The sequence below is a fragment of the Acanthopagrus latus genome, chromosome 21 (assembly GCF_904848185.1).
Source record: "Acanthopagrus latus isolate v.2019 chromosome 21, fAcaLat1.1, whole genome shotgun sequence".
NCBI lineage: Eukaryota > Metazoa > Chordata > Actinopteri > Spariformes > Sparidae > Acanthopagrus > Acanthopagrus latus.
The window spans coordinates 18846982-18871608 of NC_051059.1; the positions used below are offsets into that span (position 1 = coordinate 18846982).

At 41.3% G+C, this 24627-nt stretch overlaps 2 protein-coding genes across 14 annotated transcripts in view; one reads left to right on the top strand and one right to left on the bottom strand.

Annotated features, from left to right (window-relative positions):
- On the bottom strand, positions 1 to 19443 carry LOC119011445 (histamine H3 receptor-like). Of its 2 annotated transcripts, none has more exons than XM_037084578.1 (3): positions 19306 to 19443; positions 5070 to 5236; positions 1 to 2674 (listed from the first exon to the last, which is right to left on the bottom strand). In XM_037084578.1, exons 1-3 carry the CDS (start codon positions 19349 to 19351, stop codon positions 1922 to 1924), a joined length of 966 nt encoding a protein of 321 aa, XP_036940473.1. In that variant the 5' UTR covers positions 19352 to 19443; the 3' UTR covers positions 1 to 1921. The 2 variants fall into 2 exon arrangements, with proteins under 2 accessions (XP_036940473.1, XP_036940472.1); XM_037084577.1 differs by lacking the exon at positions 19306 to 19443 and adding an exon at positions 6519 to 7088.
- LOC119011443 (oxysterol-binding protein-related protein 1-like) overlaps positions 19409 to 24627 on the top strand; it is a 22540-nt gene continuing 17321 nt past the window's right edge. For 2 of the 12 annotated variants that reach the window (XM_037084564.1, XM_037084565.1), the window contains exons 1-14: positions 19414 to 19577; positions 19870 to 20035; positions 20112 to 20197; positions 20283 to 20357; positions 20555 to 20666; positions 20757 to 20878; positions 21361 to 21505; positions 21659 to 21726; positions 22623 to 22667; positions 22986 to 23059; positions 23775 to 23838; positions 24005 to 24106; positions 24214 to 24333; positions 24460 to 24568. In XM_037084564.1, coding sequence (XP_036940459.1) covers positions 19912 to 20035; positions 20112 to 20197; positions 20283 to 20357; positions 20555 to 20666; positions 20757 to 20878; positions 21361 to 21505; positions 21659 to 21726; positions 22623 to 22667; positions 22986 to 23059; positions 23775 to 23838; positions 24005 to 24106; positions 24214 to 24333; positions 24460 to 24568 — 1246 coding nt within the window. In that variant the 5' untranslated portion in view covers positions 19414 to 19577; positions 19870 to 19911. Of the gene's footprint in view, positions 19578 to 19869; positions 20036 to 20111; positions 20198 to 20282; positions 20358 to 20554; positions 20667 to 20740; positions 20879 to 21360; positions 21506 to 21658; positions 21727 to 22622; positions 22668 to 22985; positions 23078 to 23774; positions 23839 to 24004; positions 24107 to 24213; positions 24334 to 24459; positions 24569 to 24627 lie in introns of those variants that run through there. The other 10 variants (XM_037084566.1, XM_037084567.1, XM_037084575.1 and 7 more) reach the window with 9 other exon arrangements.

Consider the following 24627-nt stretch of genomic DNA (forward strand, 5'->3'; position numbering starts at 1 on the left):
TGAAGTCAAACATTTAATGGAAAACTGTGGCCAATCTCACACACTGTCTCCCCTCCATGATGAACTGGAGCTTAATCCTCAGGCGCTGCACACACGTAAAGCTGTGAAGGTTAATGGTGACATCTAGTGGAGCAGAAGTAAACATACACCCGCTGATCACAGAAACAGTATATTTGGGCAGTGGTTGTAAACAGATCACTCCTCTCTGTCTCTGGTGAGGAAGAAGAAGGGTGACTGTGGTACTGCTGTCAGGCGTCTTAGTGCCAATGATCACTCACATGCAATAACAGCCGAGAAATAAAATTGTTTACTGTTGGGCGTGTTACAGTAAACAAGCCATTTGTTTTTTTTAAAGAAGGACTGTGTCAGTAAATGCGCTCACTGTGTGGAGATATTATTGTTTTGCTTCCTCTGCTTTCGTAGCCTTTATTCTAATTCATTCCTTTATTTTACTTCCAATAAAAAGGGTTATGATTCTGCCTGTGTGTGTTTGTTAGTTGTCTGGATCCGGATACAAGGACTGATCAGTTTTTTTCTTGTGTCGTAAGATGTTTTCATTAATGGATGGATTTTAACGGAAAAAAACTGCCATATTTAGATGGCTGGTATTTCTGAGTAAGTACAATTTGTTGTGGACCAAAATAAAAATCTGGATTTAAAAAGGGGACTGTAGGGCCTTGGCAGAGGTACACTCTCTACTGAGTGCAATTCTAGTTCATTTATCTGCCATGTCTGGTTGTTGTCTTTTGAAAAGCACTTTGGTCAAGGAGGTCGTGTTTTCATCCATGTCTGTTTCTCTGTCTCGGTCAACAGGATTACAAATTACAAAAACTACTTTACGGATTTTCAGGAAACTTGGATGGAGGATGGATCTCAGGCCAAATTAGACAACATCAACTTCTAGTCCGCATCCAGATAAAGGGACATATCCAGGATCCAGGATCCCCACAAATGGAGACTGTTAGGCTTCAGGGTTAGTGCTCTATTGACTTATTATTATTTTCATGTATGTAACCCACAACTGATTTATTGTTAAACAATTTCCCCCCAAAAAAAGAGAGAAAAAGAAAATGTTCGGCTCGATTATCACACATCATTTTTCACATATTTATGCTTAATGGCACTTGATGATTTTTCCCACTGTGCTTCTGCATCATCAGGAGCAGGCTGAACTCTCTAACAGCAGAGGGTGACAGCGATCTGTTTTACTTCAGCTGCAGCTGGGAAGTCACAGTGGGGGCGGTACTTTGTCTTTTTATGAATGTCATTGTGCGTACCGTAAAGAACAAGACGCGAACAGCAGCATGAACGATGAATTAAATTCTACCCTGTTTGGCATATACATTCAATTCTAATACAAAATGGGGCTGTGAGTCATTATCTACCGCCTGTATAATACATAGCTTACGAAAGTGAACAATGCGTGTGACAAAGAATGAGGCCGTGAAGCGAGGGAATGCATTTCCTGACCCCTTGCCTAAAGATACTTACAGCACATGAGCCACAGCTGGCAGGTCTCATTATTTCATTGTCTGCATCGTGTTTCACTCTTTTCTGCCACCGTTTTTTTTTCCCCCCCACACAACAACCAACACCACAATGGTAAACTTGTCCAGTTCTTATGGCACTCTGTTTTTTTTATTAATCTTCATAATATCTTCGTTGGTATATTCAGACTTCTGCTTGCTTCGGATGTGAGAACACAGTGAAGTGATTAACAGTGCATTACGTTAGACTTCACAGAACCAATCTTACACACCCACACTGCGACACTGGAAAGCACTATTGAAAACAATTAATTACGGTCTGTGTGACAAACGGTGGTTCTTCTTGCGAACCTGTGGAATTTTATGGGCTACATATGAATATTTCCATCCACTGTTTTGGCACACTGTTCTGTCCTCCCCACTCCATTTGCTCCTCACTGGCCAGCACGGAGCACAGATGACGGGGGAGTCGTATGTCGCCGCGGGCAGAGAATCTTGCTGAAGGCCCGGCGGAAGCTACTGTGGCAAAGTGGGTACAGGAATGGGTTAATAGCAGAGTTGAGCCACAGGAGCCAGAAGGTGACCTCGTACCAGTGATGCTGGATGCACCGCCCTCTGCAGGCAGCACGGATGATCATCAGTAGGGTGTACGGTGCCCAGCAGATGGCAAACACACACACTATGATGGCCAGGGACTTAGCAATTTTCTTATCCCTGGACAGACGGCTAGGCTGGGCAGACCTGCTGGTTGAGGGATCTAGTTTGCCCAGACTGGGAGAGGAGGTCTGGGAGTGGATGGAGCCTCTTACAGCCAGTTTCATCCCTAACCCCCAGTTGTGGGACAGGGGGATGCCTTCCCCCTGCGCAGAGGCAGGCTCGCTCAGCTGAAGGTGGAGCTGGGCCTCCCTGTTGTGGCGCCTCCTCCTGCGTATGCTGAGGTAAATGCTGAGGTTGAAGAAAGCCACCGAGATGAAAGGAGAGAAAAACTCCAGCATGGAGGCACTCAGCAGGAAGTACCAGGAGTAATAGAACTCCGCGAAGCACTCATCCTTTGGCACGCGGCTCCTGCCCACCACCAGCTCCCAGAATATGATCGCCGGGCCATACAGGACAAAGGCCAGCACCCAGACAGCAATCATCTTGATTATGGCTTGATGAGTCATGCTCTGTCTGGCACGGTAACTTACCTGCAATAAATATAAGCATAAATCAGAAAGTGCACTTCGGGTAATGCTGCCGCTCATTTTTATGTGCGATTGCTGAATCCTACCGTTAATGTAGAAACTGTTAGAGGGCAAAATAACAATTTATCCTCCTACAGTACAGCCATTAAACGGTAGACAATGTTCATTTAACACTGGCGGTGGCGGTAGAGGTTTAATCCTAGTGCTTTTAAAAAGCAACGCTGATCTCCTTGACCTGATCACAGCACAGCAATGCAAAGAATAAAGAGGCCAGCCTTCAACCAGAAGCTATAGCTTTAACCCACCATGTTCATGACGAATTAACCTTTTCACTGAACTTTCTTGGGCACAAATAAAAAATGAAATATAGGGTTACACCTGTTTTTCACTGAAAAATGCGAAGGAAAATATATAATAAATGGCTGCAACTTGCTTAGATTTGACAAAAAAATCATATTGCAGTCTAAAACATCTTTTTCAAATAAAAAAATATACTTCCCGAGATGCTGTCTGGGTTCAAATTGAAAAATAAACACACTGAATTTTGACATCTTTATCAAATTCTGCTAAATTAATTCATTCTTAGACAGAGCACATGTAAAACCGGTACCTCCAATGAGCCGGACTGAAAATTGAGGTTCTGAATCATATTATCTATGGCAACAGATGCTGACTGCTAAAATAGGGTAAATAAACACAGGTTATATCAATAAAATCACCCAGTTAAACCCTTCAACCCAAAGGACACTGATGGGCCCCCAGCTGAGATTTGTGCCACCTGTATCTTCTGATGGACACATAATCATATGTCAGTGAAACCACAGACAATTTAGGAGAAACACAGCATACGAACTATTGTTTTCCAAAACTGTGACATGTCACAGAAAAGTGTCTGAATGGAGCACCTCTTGTGACGGCTCTCAATTAGCGCCACATCCCACGTCCCTGTCCACAGTCTTGTTCGGCGGGCAGCGCACTTTACGCCCTCTCCAGCTGCTCTGAAGATGTGCCCCTGCTCTGAATGACAAAAAATTAACTGCAGTTCATCTTCAAAGGAGATGAAAAATGGCTCCACTTGTGTTTGTATAAATTAATTGGCGTACAGTACTTCTTGGCCCCTCTTCACGTAGAGATGCGCCACTCAGCGGAGGAGGGAATCAGGTGTGCTCATGAATCCAATCTGAAATTTTGCATTATCTTTTTAAATTGTTAGACTCCCTCCTGAGGGGCTCCTGGGTTTCATCTTAGCTCGTTCCTGTCATCGCGAGTGACACGCGACACAGGACCTTCTCTCTCTGACGCTGCGCAGTTAGCTGTTAATGCGCTGACGGGTCATCTAACTGCCAAATGTATGCACCTAATCTGATTCCATCTTTTCTTCTAAAAGACAAACTTTGTCCTGTGGCTGTTGACAGTCCTTTGTCTTTTTCGATGTTCAGAGAGAAATGCTTTTAGGAGAATGCTGCTTTGGCTGCCGGTGGCCTGTTTCTGCTATGATTGATCTCTCCAGGTTGGAGGGACCACAGCACAGAGAAGGATCTCTATGATCAAAGCTAGCTAATTAAAGAAGAGGCTCTCTCTCTCTCTGGTGTTATTTGTATTCATTGCTCTGATGTTAAGTGTTTGCTTGTGAAAGGAAACAGAACACTCTCTTTGTCTGCTATGCCAAGCCTCGTCCCACCTTTCAGTTCACACACCAGCGTATAGGACACAGTCAGTCGGCTAATGCACAGACAAGCCTCAACAAAAGGTTCAATGAGCCCGACAGCAGCAGAGGTTTGGAAATGTTTGTTAACTACTAGGCAGTAGTAGAGTTGCTATTACTGCCAAGACAGGCAGAAAATAGAAAATCGACATCCACTGACGCTGGATTTCAGAAAAATAAAGCAGCATGGAGCTAGATCATTTTTAACTGCTGAAGCAGAAATTAAAGTATTTGAGTTTAGTTGTCTCAGATTGGATTTGTGACAGTCGCGTGTGGTTTTCAGAGTATTTTCTGAAGCCTGTTCCCTCCCAAAGTCGAAACGTGACATTTTTTTTTCTTTGTCATGGGGGAGGGCTATAATTAGGGGTGGCACTGGGCCTGGATGGGTCAGGAATGATTAACCTCTGCAGATGGGCACAGTTGGGAGAATGAGGTTGCACTGCCCCTACCAATGACCTGGGAGACTCACCAGCCCCCGAAATTAAGCCACAGACCAGAAGCGGTGGACAGTCATGTGGCTACGGGTGAACTTTTAACATCACACTCTAAAAGCGTCGTGAAAAACTGAAAGACGTGAAAATGATCCACAGAAACATATTCTTGCTTCATTAAACTGAAACGGCATTTCTGATTCCCTCTGTTCTGTGTGCCACAATCCCGCTTTGACTTTAAGGCACGAGACGTTCCACTCACCGCTCTGGTGACTGACAGGAAGCGGTCGTAGCTGATGAGGACGATATTGAAGACAGACGCAGAGCAGAGCAGGTAGTCCATGACCAGCCACAGCTTACACAGCCCTCGGCCCAGAGTCCACCTGCCTGTGAGGATGTAAGGGATGTAGACTGGGATGCAGAAAGCCCCTGCAGGAACAGGTGTAAGAAAACTGATCAGAAAGCAAAACATACACAGACTTTGTCCTGAATTAGTTTATAGAATTCAGTCTTTAAACGGCCTCCTGACTTATTGTTCACACTGGTTGCACTGGCGCGCCTAACTTTTACAATTAGGTGCACAAGCACATAATTTAGGATAATCCAATTTAACGTTTCTTGGCACATTATATAAATGATTGTGAACAGGAAAAATGTGGAGGTAGATGTTTTTCTCTATTTAAAATGCACACCATAAGGAACTGCAATGACCTTAATCATTTAACAAATAAACCTCAGGCGCACTGGTGCAGCCAAAGAAAATCTTTACTGGCATTTGACAGATGTATGGGTGCGTGTGTGACCAAAGCAGTCGCACCCTGGAGCCCTGTTCAATAACGAACCTCCATTAACACTCACTGAACTGAATATTGATATGTGTTCTCACTTTATTGCCCCAAAGGTTTATAAAGTTCAGTGTTAGTTCTTTTGGTTTAACGGGTTAACAACTCTGGATTGGTTGAGCACTGACAGGTGCCCTTCTGGCAGCAGAAATGAGCTCAGCAAGATCTTTCACTTAATGTACATAACTAATTATAATCCAAAATGTCACATACGCCCCTCCGGTCCCACCCCTTGGTTCATTACACACTATAATGATGTGTAAGATAAGCAGATATAACTATATTACTAACAAAGGTGTGTGTATAAACAGAAAATCAATGACAATATAGTAAAACACAGTTGTAATAATAACTGTACAATGAAATAAATAATATGAATATGTCTTCATAGGAAAGGAATGCATGCATTCAGCATGTTAATGAAGTCTGACAGGTCTACTCTAGCTACATTATAGTAGTATATTAAATGTTTATATATTACTTAAAATGCTAAATGGAGGGTGATTAAAGCTTCTTTTTTTTACTTTAAAGAAAGGAAGATGACCAGTTGTGATGAGTGAGGGTGAAAGAGCAGATCATGAAAAGATTGTATTTACATAAAAAATAAAGTGAAAATGTATTATTAATTATTCGTTGCAGACCTGCTGAACTACTGCACTTAGCAGCACTCATCTGCAGTACAGGGACACTGATACAGAGACGCATGGAATAATAGCTTTTATGACAGCAGTGAGACATTTTACTCTATCTTCTGTCTATCTATTAAGAAGAAGAAGAAGAAAGAAAGAAAGAAAGAAAGAAAGAAAGAAAGAAAGAAAGAAAGAAAGAAAGAAAGAAAAAGAAAAGAAAAAGACTGAGATTCAACTTACCCACAAGAAAATCCGATATTGCCAAATTCAAGAAGTAGTAATTGCACTGTCTCCTCAAACTCTTGTCCACTTTAAACGCCAGGATGACCAGCGCGTTGCCCAAAACTATCACAACCACCAAAGTCACCATCATCACCATCAGGACGACAAACATGGGTCCCGAGAAGACGAAGCTGCCCTGCACCCGAGTTGAGGCATTGCCAAAATAGTACCGGCTGGAGTTGGAGCCACTTTCCTCCTCCGACATGGTCCCGGTGCGTCGTTAAATCCTCAACAGACCAGCGCTGACGGTAACGAGCCAGCAGCAACAGGTGCCAGGCGAGAAGACGCTGCATCCAGCGACCCCCATGTATCCTGTCAGAAGCGGCAGTTGATTGTTTCCTGCCGCGCCTGAGCACAATGCCGCGGACGGTCCACCAGAGAGCGCACGACGCTCTCCACAAAGCGCCGCCTCGGACAATTACGCGTTTGACAGCAGCGGCTGCCGGGGGAGATTTGCCCTGCCTCAGCTTTGCCTGCTCCAAGCAGTGAAAGAGCAGTCTGTGATCACATCCTCGGAATAATGCAGATTATGGTTTCAGACACAGCGAGCTTCAAAGAGTAGAAACACCCCCCCCACCCCACCCACCCCAAAAAAAGTTACTGTGATTGTTATCCCACCAGCATCAGTGCAGAGACAGCACACCTGATGATTGTCTACACTGAAATGTCAACTAAGATTGGCACTTCTTAATCATTTGGCTGACGTCAAGGAGTCTTTTCTTCTGACATCAGTGTATATATTTTATTTTTGTTATTTCCATGCAGTGAACCCACTCTCCAGGCTCCAGCGTCCCCCCCCCCGCTGAAATCCATTCTCACAAAACTCATATTTGATGCATGAGCCCCACACCACACAGGCAGCCTACCAATTTGGCCTTAAATGAGCAGGCTGCGGGTGTATATTGAATACAAGACGAGGCACGCTGCAAGGCATGGCACAACCACACAGTAAGGACCCTTCTCTCGCCTCATCCCTCAAGGTATTAAGGGTAAAACCACCAATTTCTTAAATCAGAAGGTGTTTGCTGGTTTTTGGGGAGCACTGGTTGTGTGTGTGAAAAGTTGTATAAAACCATTTTGTGACTCCGCTGCATGAATGTATAATGAGATGGGGACACTGAGTCAGAGACGGAGCCCCGCATATTCCTACGACAGCAGCTCAGTGGCACATGAAGCTAAAAAAGTTTGATTTCCTGGCAATAGAACAGGATGTTGAACCCAAAGATGGCCCCCATTCAGTGAAGACGTCACAGATTTAAAAAAGAATCTGTAGGAGCAGGAGTTTTTTTCCACTTCAATACCGTGTGTGGCCACAGGGAAAAATTGGACGCAACATTGATTGGTGGCCTAGCTTGCCGGACTATAATACGTTCATGAAAGTTAGTCGCATATGAAGGGCACACTCGTGTGGTGTTTTTCAGTCCCGTTCCTCTGGCCTCCCTGCCCTGTGTGCTTTACACTGTATGGCTGTGTCCGAAATCACTCATTCCCCAGTCACCACATAGGGAGTCCAGCATAGTGGACTAAATAGCGATCTCATCGGCAGAGAGAAAAACACACTTTCGTACCCTACTCAGGTGCCGTTAATTACGTAACTGCTGTCGCGCAATTGAAACGTGAAATGGCGGTCATCAGCTCCTGGTCCTTCACCTCCATGCTTTCATCCGCAGCGCGATGCATGATGGTAGATATTTCTTGGTTGGTGACCATCGGTTGTACACTACTTTTCTCAGTGCACTGTGGGATACTTTGAGTCCACGTTACAGGGTATAACAATTCCCACTTGACATTCGGACAGCACAACAAAATGGCATAGTCGCTATGTAGTGCTCTATACAGCGAGTATTAAGAGATTTCGGACAATTTACCTGTTTCAAATGGTTAGCTCATTAGCTGAAGCCTGATGACAACCCAATTATTTGAATCGGTTGGACGCATCTAAAACATGCAGGGCAGGGAGGAAACAGGACCGAGATTGAAAAACACTGCACGACACGAGAGAATTTTGACTAACCTCAAGTTTTGCTCGCAGCTAACTTGTATAGACATACAATGTTTTTTTCTGGATTTCGCTTGGCTGTGATGCTCAAAAAGTATGTATCTGTAGTTTTCTGGCTGCTTCTTTAACAATGAATGCTTATTGGGAAAAAAAGTACTTTTTGGGCCCCAGTGCATTGTTTTAATTAGACAGTTTGGCCACTTCTTGAAAATTGGCTTTAAACCTGGCGTCGTTCTGGGGACTCAGTCAATAGCCACGAAGATTCATTGAAGAAAATTACCCTTAAGTTATAAACACACAACAAAACAGCTTAGTTTTCTTTGTTATTTCTGTTTATTTCATCAGAGTTAACCCTCTGGACATTCAAGGATTTTTACAAAATAACAGTTTTTTTCTGATTTATATAACAGGTTATCCTGAAATAAATCTCATATTTCTGTTACCACTTTTCCTCCCTGCCTCCCACCCTGCCAGCAGCCGGTGCCTTTTATCTGACTGACGTGCAAAAAAAAAAAAAAAGCCAGCAACAGAATGACGGACAAAACAGGAGCGAGTGGGAGGCTCACATACTGGAGGTATCTCTCTGAAGCTTTCAACACTTCTTGTGAGTTTTTACCAGCAATTAGATATTGAGCATCCTCACCCGTAGCACCTCAAAGTCCTGTATGTAGGAGTTGGCATATTTTATGTACTTGCATGGCTACTTGTTTTTTTTCATATATATATATATATATATATATATATATATATATATATATATATATATATATATATATATATATATATATATATATATATATATATATATATGTTGGGGTTTTTTTAAGCTCCCTCTGGCACACAGTGGAACAAGCTCAAGGTCTGATTTGCATTCTGATACTATCCCATCAGTCCCCCATCTGTGGGCCAAGAGAAATGAGAAACACTACAGAACAGTAGAAGTGACTGAAGGAGCCGAGGCTGAATTACTGTTATTTTCTCACAAATGGAACCACCGCCACTACCTTTCAGAGTTAGCCACATCACAGTTGTGAGACAGGAGTAAGTGCAGGCACAGACATGGGGAAAGCGTGGGAGTTTAAATGAAGCGCCATCCAGTCTCCTTGATCCGTGTGGATCACAATGAGCGTAATTAAAATGAAATGTCCGTCCAAATCAGCTCTTTAGAAATTTGACCGTGACTGCTTTTACAGCCTCTCTTAATAGGGTGGTGTCATCATATGCTGTCATTTTCAAAGCTCAACTGTCAGGTTTGACAAAGGGGAAATGGCCGAGTGCTTTATCATATCACAAAAGATGAATATTCAGTCATCATCTACTCACCCACAGAAAAAATTAGTGGAGTCTCACAGCAAATACAGCGTTGCAGGATTCTCCTAAACAAATGAAGTAAATGGGGACTTTTTTGTAAAACGTAGCTCGTCAGTCCCCTGCAGCCCCGAGATCCCAAATTAACCTGAAAGTAAGTTATTTACACTGTCTTTTACAGCCCAGATCTTCACAGCTGCAATGCTACAATTCTTAGCATGCACTTCATCTGACGATAGTGCACAAACAACATGTGTTGAGGGTGTAAGTCTTTGGGCATCAGCACAGTTCAATTACAGAGATTGAGCTGTATTTAGCCAATTTATTCATCTTTAACTTGGTTGGTTTTATGTTTCAAAGCAAGTCCCCATCTTATTCACTGGTTTAGGAAGAATGCTGCAACACTATTCAGCTGTGAAGCTCCTGCATCAGGGTGAGAAGGTTATGACTGAATTTTCATTTTTGGTTAGTATCTCTTAAAGGCTAAATTCAAGTGTTCAGGTAATTTCCAACTGCCTGTGGAAAAAGAAAAAAAAGGCTTGTGATAGTAATTTATCCTTCAGAGATGTCAGTTGTTCAAATGTGCAACAAAAGCCGGGAGATGTCATGGAAACCCACATCATGCCGTCATGGAAACGAACAACACTATTTACAAGATTTACACCAGTGCTGCACCACGGAAGCGCATTTATTTTTTAAAGGAAATGTTGTTTTTCTTTTTCTTTTCTTCCCCCATCATTAGGGGGCACTTACATGACTCATATGAAATGTAAAGTTCATGCAGGTGCCTCACCCTACATTAATATTACATAATCACTCCAAAGGTCATTTTATAGGTGTTCTTGATGACATACAGAGCGGAACAATGAACTATGGGGAACATCACCTCCGCAGCCCCTGTGTTATTTATTTAAATATAATATATATAATCATATACATATGATATAAATATACAACCATGCTTTGCCCATGTAGAATATGTTAAGCTATGGCAAACATATTAAACAAATACGAAAGTGTGTCAGGGAAGCAATTAAACTGGCAGGTGCATTGTCGCCGGATTTGGAAGTAGAAGTGCAGTGACTCATCTGAAAATGGAGGGCACTCAGAAACAAAGCAGTGCCACAGAGGGTACACAGAGGCTCTAGTGTTGCCGATTATACAGCGCCCTGCTGTGGCTCTCATTACTCGAGTACTCAAGTGTTTGCGTTTGGATGCTGGGTTTGGAGTACTGATGCTATCACACTGTAACAGCGTGCCTGTCCGCATTAATCACAGCTACAGTTGAACAACAAACATGTCCAGCGCATGTGCCAGTTCGACCTTGAAACCCCAACTAGAGGCTTCGCTCCAAAACCGTATCAATAGTACAGCACTTTATTTTTTTCATAAACAGTAACAATTGCTGCATTCTATTTCATGTCTGTTGTTTATATACTACTGGTGGGATTTTTTTAGATACTAAACAAAACTGAAGCGAAACACAAGGATGCAAACATTCAGTCGTGATATTCATAACCTTTATAAATAAAAACACACTTAAACTGAAAGCCTTTTGTTAAATTTGATCTTGAGAGAGAGCGAGAAAGTGAAAGTACAGACCTTTCCGCTGACTAGACTAGACTACACAACACTACACTACACGAGCTGACTGTACTTGATTTGGATGTTTTTTGTTTGTGAGTCCAGGCTGCCCTTGAGATTTGACTTTTGATTGAATTGAACATTGTGAGGCAGCTGTGGCTGTAGTTTAAGTGTGACAACAAGCAAGAGAAGCATGTTGCTGCTCAATGTGAGTGGATGCCCCATCTGAGTGGCACATGCACTGGTGCGTCCACCGTTTTCGTACTTGGACAAGCCCCAACAGAACTTCATTAAAGCAGGAAACTTGTCATGTAAATTTATGATTATGATTACACATGCAAATGATTATGCTGCTAGCATAACTTATGTGTCTAACATAACTTATATCAGAACTGGACAGAATGTCAGAGCACAGAGTGGTGTTGAAGTCTTCTCAATGGAAAAGATGTTTTCCAAATTTTCTAACAGCCGGCTCCACCAAGCGCTTGATTTACCAACAGGCTCCACTGGTGGTGATCACCTACTGTTCTGATCTGATTGATTAGCTCTTGATAGACGGTGATGGACAGATGGCTCATCAAATAACCTGCCAAGTATTTTTAAATTAAAAAAAAAGGAGTTTCTTGCAGTGCCATTTCAGATGGTTCTGTATAACAAACCATCTGGGGTGTGGGTTACAGCCATCAAGCCTCTTAAATTTTAAAAATGTAATGTTGCAAATGTATCAATAACTCCTATAAGGTCTCACGGATGGCATTATGACTTGTGCCCATCTCTGGCCATTTTGCTATTCAGCGATACACTCACGTTCAACAAACAAAAGTATGAACCAAACATTATTTTGGGTTACCTATGTAATGAGTCCTAATCTCACTGTGCAAATTTGTCGTGACTTGGCTCCGTTCAGATCTGACTAATGCTGGCAGCTACGTGCTCTGATGCGAACATCGCATAAGACAACAGGCGGTTACAAAAATGAACTGATGCTGATGTGAGGAGCATGACTACTTGCCCTAATGAAATTAGATCTGATCATTATGAGTCTTCTGAATGTTATACCATGTTATAGATATTCAGTTGCAATCTGAAGGTGATAGGAATTAACATAAAATAACAATGCAATCATGATGATAGAGGCAACATTTTGTGGAAGAAGAAAAAAAAAGAAGCACACTCCAACTGTTGCACATGCATCAATATGCTGGGTTTGGGCTAATTGCCATTTGAACACAACAGAAATGTCCCCTGGTAGTCTCAGTCTCCACATCACATCAGAGTCGTCGCAGTTTACACAATAAATGCTGATCATTAATGAGAGAACTGAACTCGTAGTTGGATGGCTTCACAGCCTCACAGTCTGCTTGGCATAGCTGCTTTTGTGAGATGAAGGGCGCTGGCATTTACCTTATGCTCCAGATCCACCAACAGAAGCTCATTGAAATGCCGTGGGTGTGCCTCTTCGTGACTGTATTTTGACTTGTTAAATTTTTCATCTCATTTACAAAAGCTCCAAGCTGCTTAATCCATCTATCACTGCACGCGCCCTCTTATCAAAATGGAGCCATTGAGTCGTCACATTGCAAACATCACTGAGCGGGAATCATTCCTTTAAGAATGATGGTCACATTGAAGGGAAACCCAACATGTTTAAAATGAACGGAAATAATGTGTCATGTCTCAGCTAACAGAAAAATGAAGCAGCCAACTGATCCAAATTATTTGAAAAATTAAGACAATTGTATTAATGCAGTCAGTCATCATTGCAAAGGGACAGAATGGCAAATAAAATGCAGCATGAAATGTAAATATTATGTAAATACTATGCAAATATTATCTTTAATTTTAATTAATTATCTTGCTCTATTCCACCATGATGCATGCAGCACTGTTGGCTTGCTCTACTCAGAGGCTTTGGCGAGACAGTCTGCATCTACATACTTTTTAATAAATTTCACTGATTGTTATGCAAATTAAAGAATTAAGAATGCTTTAAGATGAGGTTGTTTACTTTAATTTTCTCGCTAAGGATGAGACAGAGAAAAAAAAGGTAATTTATCCCAAAATAGTATCACATCTATTATGTAGTATCGAGGTGGCATTAAAGCAATTATTTTAGAATAACATTCCTCCTATGAATATAAATGTGCTAGGATCTTAACACCTATCAGTGTTATTGACAATACCCCTGTGAAAATAATAGCTAAACCTCACAATCCGGTGGGGTTTGTTCATAAAGAAGAGACAATGCACCTGGGAGCATTTTAGACTAACAATGCGTGTGTCTGGAGATGAGTCACATTTGAAGTGAAAGTTCCTTCATCAAACATTGTAAACTTTGCAATAAATGTGGCACCTGGGCTCATTTCCATATAAAAGACTATAACGTAGAAAAATGAAGATTAAAAAATAACTAATTACTCGCACCATTTCATTCCTAAAACAACTTCAGCATCAGTGGTTTAATTTAAGTACCGTCCTATAAGGCCCAGTACAGCTTATTTTACCTGATTGTACTTCGTTTGGCAGTTAACCAACTGAGCTTGATTGATAGGTGTCTGATCCTCCAATTAGTTTTATAGTGTTGATGGTGCTTTGATGGGGGCAGTTAAACCTTCATCTTTGTAAGGATACCATCACTCATGCGTCTCTTCGCTTAACGTGGAATTCAACTTTGATGCATATGTCACTTCAGCTGTCGACGGTCATATGAATTTGTGCATACATGGCCTTACCCCTATAGATTCGTTAAAGCCTCATACACAGTCATGGTGCACCCACACAGGTGTTTTCACTTAATATACCTGTTTAAAAAGCTCTGCGTGGGTGTTCACAAGCTGCGCTGAAATGTCAACTGAGGCGTGTTATTCTTATATAGCGTTTTAATGGCACTACTTAACTCCCAGCAGAGCTCCAGCTGACATCGACCTGCCAACAGGACAAAGTAATCACAAACACCCATGTGTCTGTGCAAGGTGTAAAAACAACAATTACCATCAGTGACTATGTTGAAATGCACCAAATATTCAGTTTTTTTCTCTTATTCCAAAAAAAGACAATATTCCTACTAAGTTGTTTATAGATGGCTAATGAAAGTCAATATCACACTAATATCCCTGTTTCCTGTCGTTTATCATATCAATATATGGAAAAGTGGAGTGGCTGGTGCTGCTTGTGCCATTTTGTTTCTGTGAGTCTTTTTTTTTTTTTTTTACGTTTTCCAGCAGTGGTGAACTTTGTCTCTGGCATCACAGCCTCCCTTTTTTTTAGTCCATCAACCACCTTCTTGAAAAGGTTGGCATTGTGATATTTGCTCATGTCCAAAAACTTGTGGATACCCAAGAAATGTGGGCTTTTCTTTTGGGCATGCATCTCTACCCCAGCCTTTCAAACTGTTGGTTAGTTACTTTGTGTACAACGCATCCATGAAAACACGATGAACAGACAAGATTTAGGACAACGAGGCTCTCTGAATAGGCTAATGTTGGCATATCGCATTTCTTAATCGGATTATGCTACATTTGGAATAGGAATGGAATGGCACCCTGTGGGACACATACCTGCGCAAAGGCCCAACAGTCTCCTTTAATCCAATCAAGTTCAATCGAACTCAGTAGTGCTGTAAATACCAGCCACCTTCATCAACATCCATGCATTATTCCCTGAATCAATGATAATGTTCATATTCATAAGATCATAATGTTAAAGAGAAAGTGAGAGAAAGATTCCTTGACCTGTCCCTATAACCAGATCTGCACCATCAAAAGACCATCCAAGTTTCATGATAATGCGTTTTTATGTAATCTTGCTTACAAATAAATGGAAAACATAACCTCCTTGGTGGATGTAATAAAAGTGTGCATAAAAATTGTCTCCCATCGTCTTGACTCTACACACATTTAGATCAAATCTCCTGTGTTGGAGTCTGCAGGACAAATATGGTGTTCTTGTTCAAAGGAGGTGATGCCACTGATGGTTATATTTCTTTTTTAACTCACTTTTTTCAGGTGAAGACCTGCTAGTTAGTGCTGTTACTCGTAGCATTTGCCACGCTTGAAAAGCAAAGTTGGGTGACTTTTCCTTCATTCATTTTGCTTTCAGGAGTGTGTGGACCACACTTACACCTGGCTGACATCCATCGTGCTCTGGTCATTTGCATATTAATGTATGATGTAAATGAGGTCAGCATTAACCATCATTCTGAATGTATAATGCCAGCACAATTATATACGGTGTTAGTGTTGGAAACGCTGCAGTCGAAGGTGTTGTCTTTTTTTTGATTCATGAAAATAATTCAGTTGACAGAAAAAAACTGCTGGTACAAAGGTAAAAAAATTCATGCAATGTGAATCCACAGGTAAGCAGACCACATGTCGGACTGTGTTATTAGCCAAGCCATCCACTGCGCTCATGCTGTACATCAAGGAATACGGCAGAGTCCTATCAGATCCATTTCTTTTACGAAGCAGTCAAATGAGCCTCCTCTATTCAGACGGCTCTATGTGGAGGGAATACATGCTGTACTTCTTTCCCCTACCTTTCCTTCCCTCACTGTCTCTCTCCCTGCCTGTCCCTAAAATGTCCCTGCTGGGGATTCTATCTCCTGGTTTCCTTTTGAAGCAGTGGCCTCTCTTTGCCTCCATTATCTTGTAATTTGTGAGGGATTACGCTCTGGAGCACACACAGTCCACCCCGTTGCTTAAGAACTGTGACAGCTTACAATAATTGCCATGCTAATTAGCAGGAACTAGCCCAGTGCGCTTCTTTCCCTCGCCAGACCTGATTTGATGAATATGCTGTGATTAATGTCTGTGTTTCAATAACTTCCGAACTAGTGTAATTTAATATATCACTGATGATGGTGGCTGATAAGCATGTGTTGACAAACAAAATGGAGAGGCTCTTTGAAGGACATGGCGAAAAACCTGCTCTCAATCCTGCCACTGAGGAGGTTCTACGTAGGTGTTGGCTTCATGCAATGAGCAGCGCTGTAAGTGCAGTAAGATCAATATACACATCCCTGGAGTGGGGAGAAAATTATGATCACTCGGTCACTTTTAAGCCATGATGCATTTCTCAGTTGACGGAAAAACCTTAGATCTCCATATAGAATATGTTGCAAATAACAACCATCACGCTGGTTGAAAATTAGAAGGAAGCTGCCAAGCGGCTTTTTTCCTCCCCCAGCATGGGCTGGTTCACATCGCCTTCCCTGTGTAAACAGGTGAGAGGGCTAAGATTGAGCACATTTAGTCTCTAATAGTCTGCAACATGATTTCAGCTCAACAGATGTACTATTATGAAAGGCTAATGATGTCTAGAACCGACAAACGGGTGACAAATATCACTGCTTTCATCAATGATTGCTGAGCGCAGAGCAGTAAAATCTCCATTTTTAATAGAGCAGTGTGTCATTGTTTGCCATAATTGTGGTCATTTGTAATACTTGTTATCCCGCGATAATGAATGCTGCGGTTATTCTGAAGAATGCATCTGCAAATATTGGCCCAGCTCAGATGGTTATCTATGCTTTGCCAGATGTTTTCTTGAAAACTCACAAACATAGTGTTGATACACAGACTTGTTTTGCAGTTGAAAACTGCTGCTGTTATGAAAATGTCTTGTCATGAGTATCCTGTCCAACATTATGCTGATAATCATCAAATTATTCTTAAAACTTAAAAATGCTCTAAAACACATTAGGGTCACTGTAACCTCATATTTTATTAAGAAACTGATATTTCTATTGCATAACAGATTGAATTTACGATTTTTTTCAGTTTGGAATCTGTTGTTTTTGCACACAATCAGTTTAACTTGTTTGGGGACATAATGTGCAATGTCACTTATGAGGTTATTATATGATATTATTATGCTTATCTTGAGTCAAAATTTACCACAATCAACTTATTGTCAGTGTTTTTTTTATTAAGATCCGTGATTAAATACTTATCATATCACCACATCAGCGGTATAAGCGGCCTGAAATGAACATTTTCTGCTAATATGACATGCTAATCAGATTATTCTTTGCCACATGCAACGGGAACTGTTGACTAAGTTGTTTTCTTATTTTGCACAGTAACTGTGTACTTTCTGAAAGGTATTATATGTCTGCATCTGCCAGAAGGCCATCTTCATAAGCGCAGACATAACAGTATGCTAATTCCATTATGGGAACATTGATGTTCTCTGCAACAAGGAGGAAAAACATGCACATATTTTCATGTTGGCATCAGCAATCAAACAGAATGAGCTGGAAAATATCAGCATATCTGTTATCCAGTATCGTGCATCACTGCTGTTGCTAGCTTCTTCCATATCCAAGTCCTATTCCACTCGGTGCTCATCTCATTTACTGTACACAAAGCGACTCTACTGAGTATTAGCCTTGGCTGTGATAAAGGCTCCTGGTCAACACAGCCTCTCACAAAGACATCTCTCCTCTCACAGGTGACTAAGTAACTCATCTTTGAAGTCCTCCCTGACAGATTCATTACAACCATAACCTCCCATCATCCTCTCTGCCAGATATGCACACACCTCAGGGGACATAATTGCTTGAAGGGCCTTCAAAGACGCTCACAGAGAACTGACCTTCAATGCCTCAAAAATGTCTGCAGCTAGTTTTTTATACATAGAATCGCCCAAAATGTGTGAGATGGATGACCTTTAAAGCAGAGGTAAGGTACAGTTAGGGGGGAAAGTTAAAATATGGCATTGATGTGTGCAGGTTTCTGTGAGTCTTGTCCGAACTGTGTTACTGTCTCTCTGTCAGAAGACCTCGAAAATAAAAACAGCTCTAACTTGTGCAGACTTCACCTGCTGCAGCAAATACTTCCATCTAGTGTACATAAAGAGAATTGGGCTCTGGTGAGTAATTACATTCATTAACACAATAAATTCAAGACAAGCTAAATATTGTGTCGTATATATATAACGACATGCCATGAGAGGATTTTAATTTCTGGAGGTAAAATGTGGCCCAGAATGAAAATGATATTAATATAACAGAATAAAAAGTGAACCTACCCAGTCGGTAGCAGTAGTCCTGCTTTCATTTTCCTTCAAGATGAGGTTTTGGTATTTTTCTTTAAAATATGAATAGATATGCAGCTGAATACAAACAGCCTCATTGCCTGCTGTCCGTTTGATCAGTATGATCAAATCCAAGGTTATGAGAATGAAACATTTATGCTTTTTCAAGTCAGAGATGCAAACAGAATAAGGACTGGAGGAGGAAAAAAAATCATCAGTCAGTCATCGCGTGTTGAGGTCAGCACTGTCATATTACATAGAGAGGCGAAGTCATGTCCCTTCCGGTCGATTTCAGAAAAAAATATGGACAGGAATCAATGAGGAGAGACGAATCACATTTTGATCAAGTTTGAATTTTGCTATGAAGTATATCAAACATATCTGATGTTTGTCACTTCAAAATATAGTTTTCCGAATCAAGAAAGTCTTTTAAAATACATAAATCTCAGAACAATGCAGCCAACAGTCGCGTTCTTGGCGTTGTTTAGTTCACAAAAGCCCGCAACCTAAACATCGTAGAGCTGGTTCTGTATATTAGCAGCCTCACAAAACTGGCAAACGCTCCTCTCACACACGTGCAGCTGTCAAAATTGCAAGATTTATTCTGACATTCATCAGATAATCATTTACATTACCTTGTCTATGCCGAGTTTGGCGGCCATGTTGCCGTTGGTAACGCGTGTTGAGGGAGACAATGTATTTCACCTTGTAGTAAAACAAGATGATATTTTACCTTATTTATGACAAACCACGTCTTGAAAAGAAAAATCTCTTTTAAATTGACAATCATCACATATGTAATTCATATTACATACATACTTGCTTGTTTGTTTGTGGATTTGGGGGGGGGGGGGCACACCATCATTTTGAGGGGTGGCCAAGAATCCTGTAGCTAGCTCCGTCCCTGCTGCTGTCACCTGTTAGCTGCCTGGTCACATGATGGACACCACCAGCTGTCAGCTGCATATGATCACACTCAGGCTGAGAAGAGTGTGTGTGTGTGTCTCTCTCTCTCAACTCCAACTAAACCAGACGGAGGTCTGTGAAAGTTGGGGGAAGCAGGAGTTAAAAGTCCTTTTACCTGTAGGCCTGTAAGTCTGAAGCTGTTGTGTCATTCTGTTAACGTTAGCCAACAAGCTAATTAACCTAGCTAGTTAGTTCTTGTATACAAGTAAATAAGCTCCATATTGAGTCGAAACGTTGTGCTTGAGTTCTCCCTCCACACTGACGGGAAAAATAAGTAGACATGCTCGCCAAATAACCGACTGACATGCCATGTTGACAAGTCAAGAGTTTCTAAACTTTGCTTTTTCCATTTTAAAGTTTTAACTTACCAACTTTACGTCTAACAACTAGCATTTCTCCACGCAAAATGTCCGACAGCTTTTTAACAGTTAATATCGGGCCAAAGACAGTGAGGTGGTGATGGAGAAGCACTCACCTGAGGACCAGCTTCTTTTCTACGCCAAACGAGGCAGTTTTTCTCATATTCAGAGCCTCCTTCAGTCGAGGGTCGACCAGAGCAGCTCTCTGAATGTCAACTGTAGATGTAAGTCAATAGAAGATGCTAGCACGGCTCCTGTTAGCTAGCACGGGAGTGTTCATGTTGCTTTCTGCCACTGTAGCCAGGACTAAAGCCAGCTCAGGATGGACACCTCTGCACCTGGCCTGTTACTTTGGACACAGGGATGTTGTGGAGGAATTGCTCAAGGTAAGACCTCATTGTTACTTCACTAACTATGTCTAGTGCATGTTTGTGAAGCTGGTGAAAGTTACTCAATGGGACACATTTGCAGGCAGGTGCTGATCCAAATCTACAGAACAGCATGGGTGACACACCTCTACACAAAGCGGCCTACACTGGGCGAAAGGTAAGACATTGCCAAAACAGAGTCAGCTTGTACATCATAATGAGAGATCCTGTTTGCATTGATGTCCCATCCTCTTGGCCGCCCTCGTGTCAGTTGGAATTACAGTCACAGACTTCCTTTTCCCCCTCCTTGAAGTTTTTTGAGTGATGACAAGCGACGGTGTCCTTTTTCCTTTCTCTTAACTTTGGACCCTTAAGGAAATTGTTCTGTTGCTGCTGCGGTATGATGCCTGTTCCAGCATAATCAATGGAACAGCTCAAATCCCCAAAGATGTCACAGAAGATGATGAAATCATTACGATGCTGGAGGGTATGAAATGATTGGAGTTTTTTTTTCTTCTTCCTGCTCATTACTGAAGATCAGTGTCCTTTGTTCTCAAACAGTGTTTGGTCTGTGCAGCTGCAGAGAGAAGAGCGATACGGCGGCGGGAGGAGAAGCTTCTGGAAGCAGCCAGAGAGGGGGACATCTCCACTCTGTCAAAGATGGTCAGCGTCCAGGCTTTCAAGGAACTTCTGCAGAATGTATAATGCTTTGACAGCGTCTTTCTTTGCCTTTCATGGGCTCTGTGGTCTGAGGTTGTCTGAAAGCACAAACAGCAGGATTATCTCTATATTTGCACAGATTCTAGTTGCAAAAAAACCCAACGTGTTTCAGCAGGTGAGGCAAAAAGTGTCAACGAGATTTGGTAGTCGCATTGATTCGCCAGATGGTAAATTCCAGTGTAACAGCAGCACAGACATAAAATATCTACAGATATATGGAGAAACGTGAGTACATTAAAAAGTTGAATGCACATAAAACAAGAGAAGATTTAATAGACAGCTGCAAAAAAGAAATGTCACTACTGATTCAGGATTATAATTGACCTTTTTTTCTTTCTACGTATTGTTGGTGGATTGTGTAGATATTTAGATAAAGCTACGTTTCTATTGAGGTAACGTGTAGAAGAGGTAAAATGTCGCTGTCTTCTGCCTCATTAAGATGTTTGTCGTCTTATCTTTAGCTCAGTGAAAAAGAGGCTCCAGATATTCACTGCAGGGACTCGATGGGAAATACGCCATTGCACTGTGCAGCCTACAGAGGGCAGAGGCAGTGCATAATAAAGCTGCTCAAGTGTGGAGCCAGCCCCAGTGTTAAAAACTGCAATGGTATATCTCTTACTTTCAACATCATCTCTTGTTATTCTGACTAATGTATTATCAGTTTAACGCAATTTCCTAAAAAAAATTCTACTACAGTAAAATGCATTTTGTTTCCTGAGTATTTTATGATGATTTATGACATGAATGGCTGTATTTCAGACCAGACTGCATTAGACTTGGCCCGCAATGAAGAACTGAGACTGATTCTAGCAGCCTATCAAGTCAAGGTAAGGGCAGAAAGGTAGTTAATCATCCTAGTAAATGATCTAAATAAATCAACGTATTGATTTTGAGTTTTTTCCTTTTGCCAGAAGGACAAATCAGTAAGTTACTTTAATTAGGGTACTGTAGTGCATGCATCTACCTTTTTGCATGTTATATTAAAAAAAAAAAATGGAATGCACGTATCCTAAGTCAGTGTCATTCAGTCAGTCTGTTGCGGATCTGCACCACATGGTGATGTTTAAATTTGGTATCTGATTCATGGCTCTCAAAGGATGATTTCTAATCATTTTAGCGATCCTCTGGCATCACCTGCCACCACTAGAATCTAGCCAGCAAAAACAAGGTTGAACAGACTTCTTAGAAATGTACTGTTCGCCAGAAGATTCCTATTTCCAACACACCATGAGCACATCTTTTTGTGTTCAAAGTCAATATCTGGTGTGTACAGCACTTTGGATTACAGATTAGATGTTTGCACATTCTCTTTTAAAGAAGTTGCCTTTGCTATCCTGCACCTGCCCCAGACATAGGTGCCAAGAGACCTTTTCTGCAGGTGCTCTTTTCATACATTTCTATACATTTTCATTGTAGCTCTGGGGACTATGGAGAAGAAGCCTTGCAAGTCAGCAGTCCATGCTCTTACTTGGATGTCTGATTAGCCTGGCACAGCTTCAGTTCAGAGTATTGCATAGTCATGGTGGAAATAAAAAAAAGGGGCAGGCACTAAGCTGTTAAGTAAATTGAAGAGTATGTTATTCACCTCTGAAATGAGGCAGGGTTTTACCGAAGAAAGCAATCTGAGCTTCAGGTTTTCCGCTCTCACCAAAAACTCCTTTAAGGCTGTTGATCAGATTCTGTCTGTACACAAGTCTGAGAATTATTATTTATTCCCACAAAGGATGCGAGCAGTGGGGTGCAGAAGATTGAAGGCCCTCTTTTGAAGGTACCCAGATGTTGAAGTGTGTTCTTTTCTACACTTAATATGTTGGAAAGTGTTTTTGTTCAGACTCCGCGCTGCATGATATAGAGTTGCCTTTTTTTCTCTTACTCAACACACAGTATCATCATTATTACATAGAAAAGGTTTCTTCAAACCATTTGATCCTTTTTATTTGTTGTTCTTGTATTTATGTCTTTAAGTATTATCTCTGAGTTGTACAATTGTATTTTGTCCTCTCTATCTACACAGGATATATCATGAATTTCTGTCATTTCAAGTTGCTACGTAATTTATTTGTGATATCATGTTTTTTTCTGGCAGAGTTCACGCTTTCTCGGATGGAGATCCCACTGGGTGGTAATTGAGGATGGAACTCTCTCCTGGTACCACAGACAGTGAGATAACTTTTATATGTATGCAGTTTTCTTAAGCTAAAAACTATAGACCTAATCACAGTCACTTCTGGGTAAACAAATGGTGACTTGCATTGCGTAGATATATATGAAATCTTATGTATTTCTGTAGTCACATTCAGCTGTAGCTGCAAGTTTAACGGTATGTCAGTTAGTTAAACACAGTGGCCCAACTTATCTCACGTTGCTTATTTTAGGTATTGTGTAGGTTTGCATGAGTTTACAAGAAACAAAATCTCTTTCAGCTTTCTGTACTCAAACTCAAGTTGTCATTTCTTTTGTCTTTAGCCAAACAGGTAATTTAGTTTTTCGAACATAACATGTCTAACATTAGTGATGTTAGTGAGTTTAACGCAAACAAACAATGCGATTGATTCTGTATTGTGTTCATGCACAGTTTATTTTAAACTCTTTTTCACTCTTGCTGATGCTGATCATCCTTGATCTGTTGAGCGTAAAAAGCCACATGTAATCAGATGATGCCTTGTTACCTGCAGTGGTTGAAATGAAATGAAAGTTCCTCGGTGCACTCGCTCAGTGCCTGCAGTGAATACTGGAAGTTTAAACAGTAACTTCATCTGAGCTGTAAGTGGATTACTTCTGTGTTTTGTTTTAAACGGTGCGTGTGTGGACTCTGATGCCGTGTCACAATGCCTTTGCCTGTGTGCTCTCTCATCTGTTCCTTTTTTTTTTCTAGGGCTGACGCACTGACTGGTGTCAGAAAACAGGGCTCCAAGTCTCTTACACAAGCCTACTGCATGGTGGGTAATACACGGTAGAGGCTCATGTAATTAACCTTCATGATTATGTTCATTGATGCTCAGTCCTAAATGTTTCAATTTCAATCACATTGTAGTTGTACATGATGATGTTTGACATCAAGTGCGGTAAGCATGACTGTGGGTAATTTAATTTTTGTCATTCTAGGTCAAACCGTGGGATCACTGCTTCTTCATGCTCAGGTGCTTTGATGACACTGTTCATTATTTTAAGGTGCCCTCAAAGACAGATTCAGTGGCAACAAGAAAAGTGAGACGAGATTCACCTTCTATGCTGTTGCTATTTCCCCACTGCCTGATTAATTTGCTTAAGTGAGCTTTCAGTAACACTGTAAACCTTAATATTTGTCCCCTTAGAGATGGTTGGATGCTTTTGAGACACATTCATCCTATAGCACTCGCCACTGCACCCAAGAAAAGATAATTGACGATGCAGATGGGGACGCCGCAGTGACGAATCTGTCACACGCCCTTCAGGTAAAATTAAAAGTAAAATTAACTTTTTTGATGATGTGTATTATTAGGTGAAGGGTCAGAAGAAGTGCTGTTGAAGGAGGATGGTTTCCAAGGTTTAAGTGTCTATTTTGTCCTGTGCACTTACAGGCAGCCAACACTCTCCAGCAGAGATTGGAGAGTGAAGTGTCAATATTTCTGTCGATGGTGAAGAATGAGGAGAATTCTGGTAGGAGTCCTGGAATTGGTCACATATCTAGTGAGCTAAGTGTGTGTCTTTCTTTTGTTGTTGTTTTGACTTTGGCTAGTTTTATACTG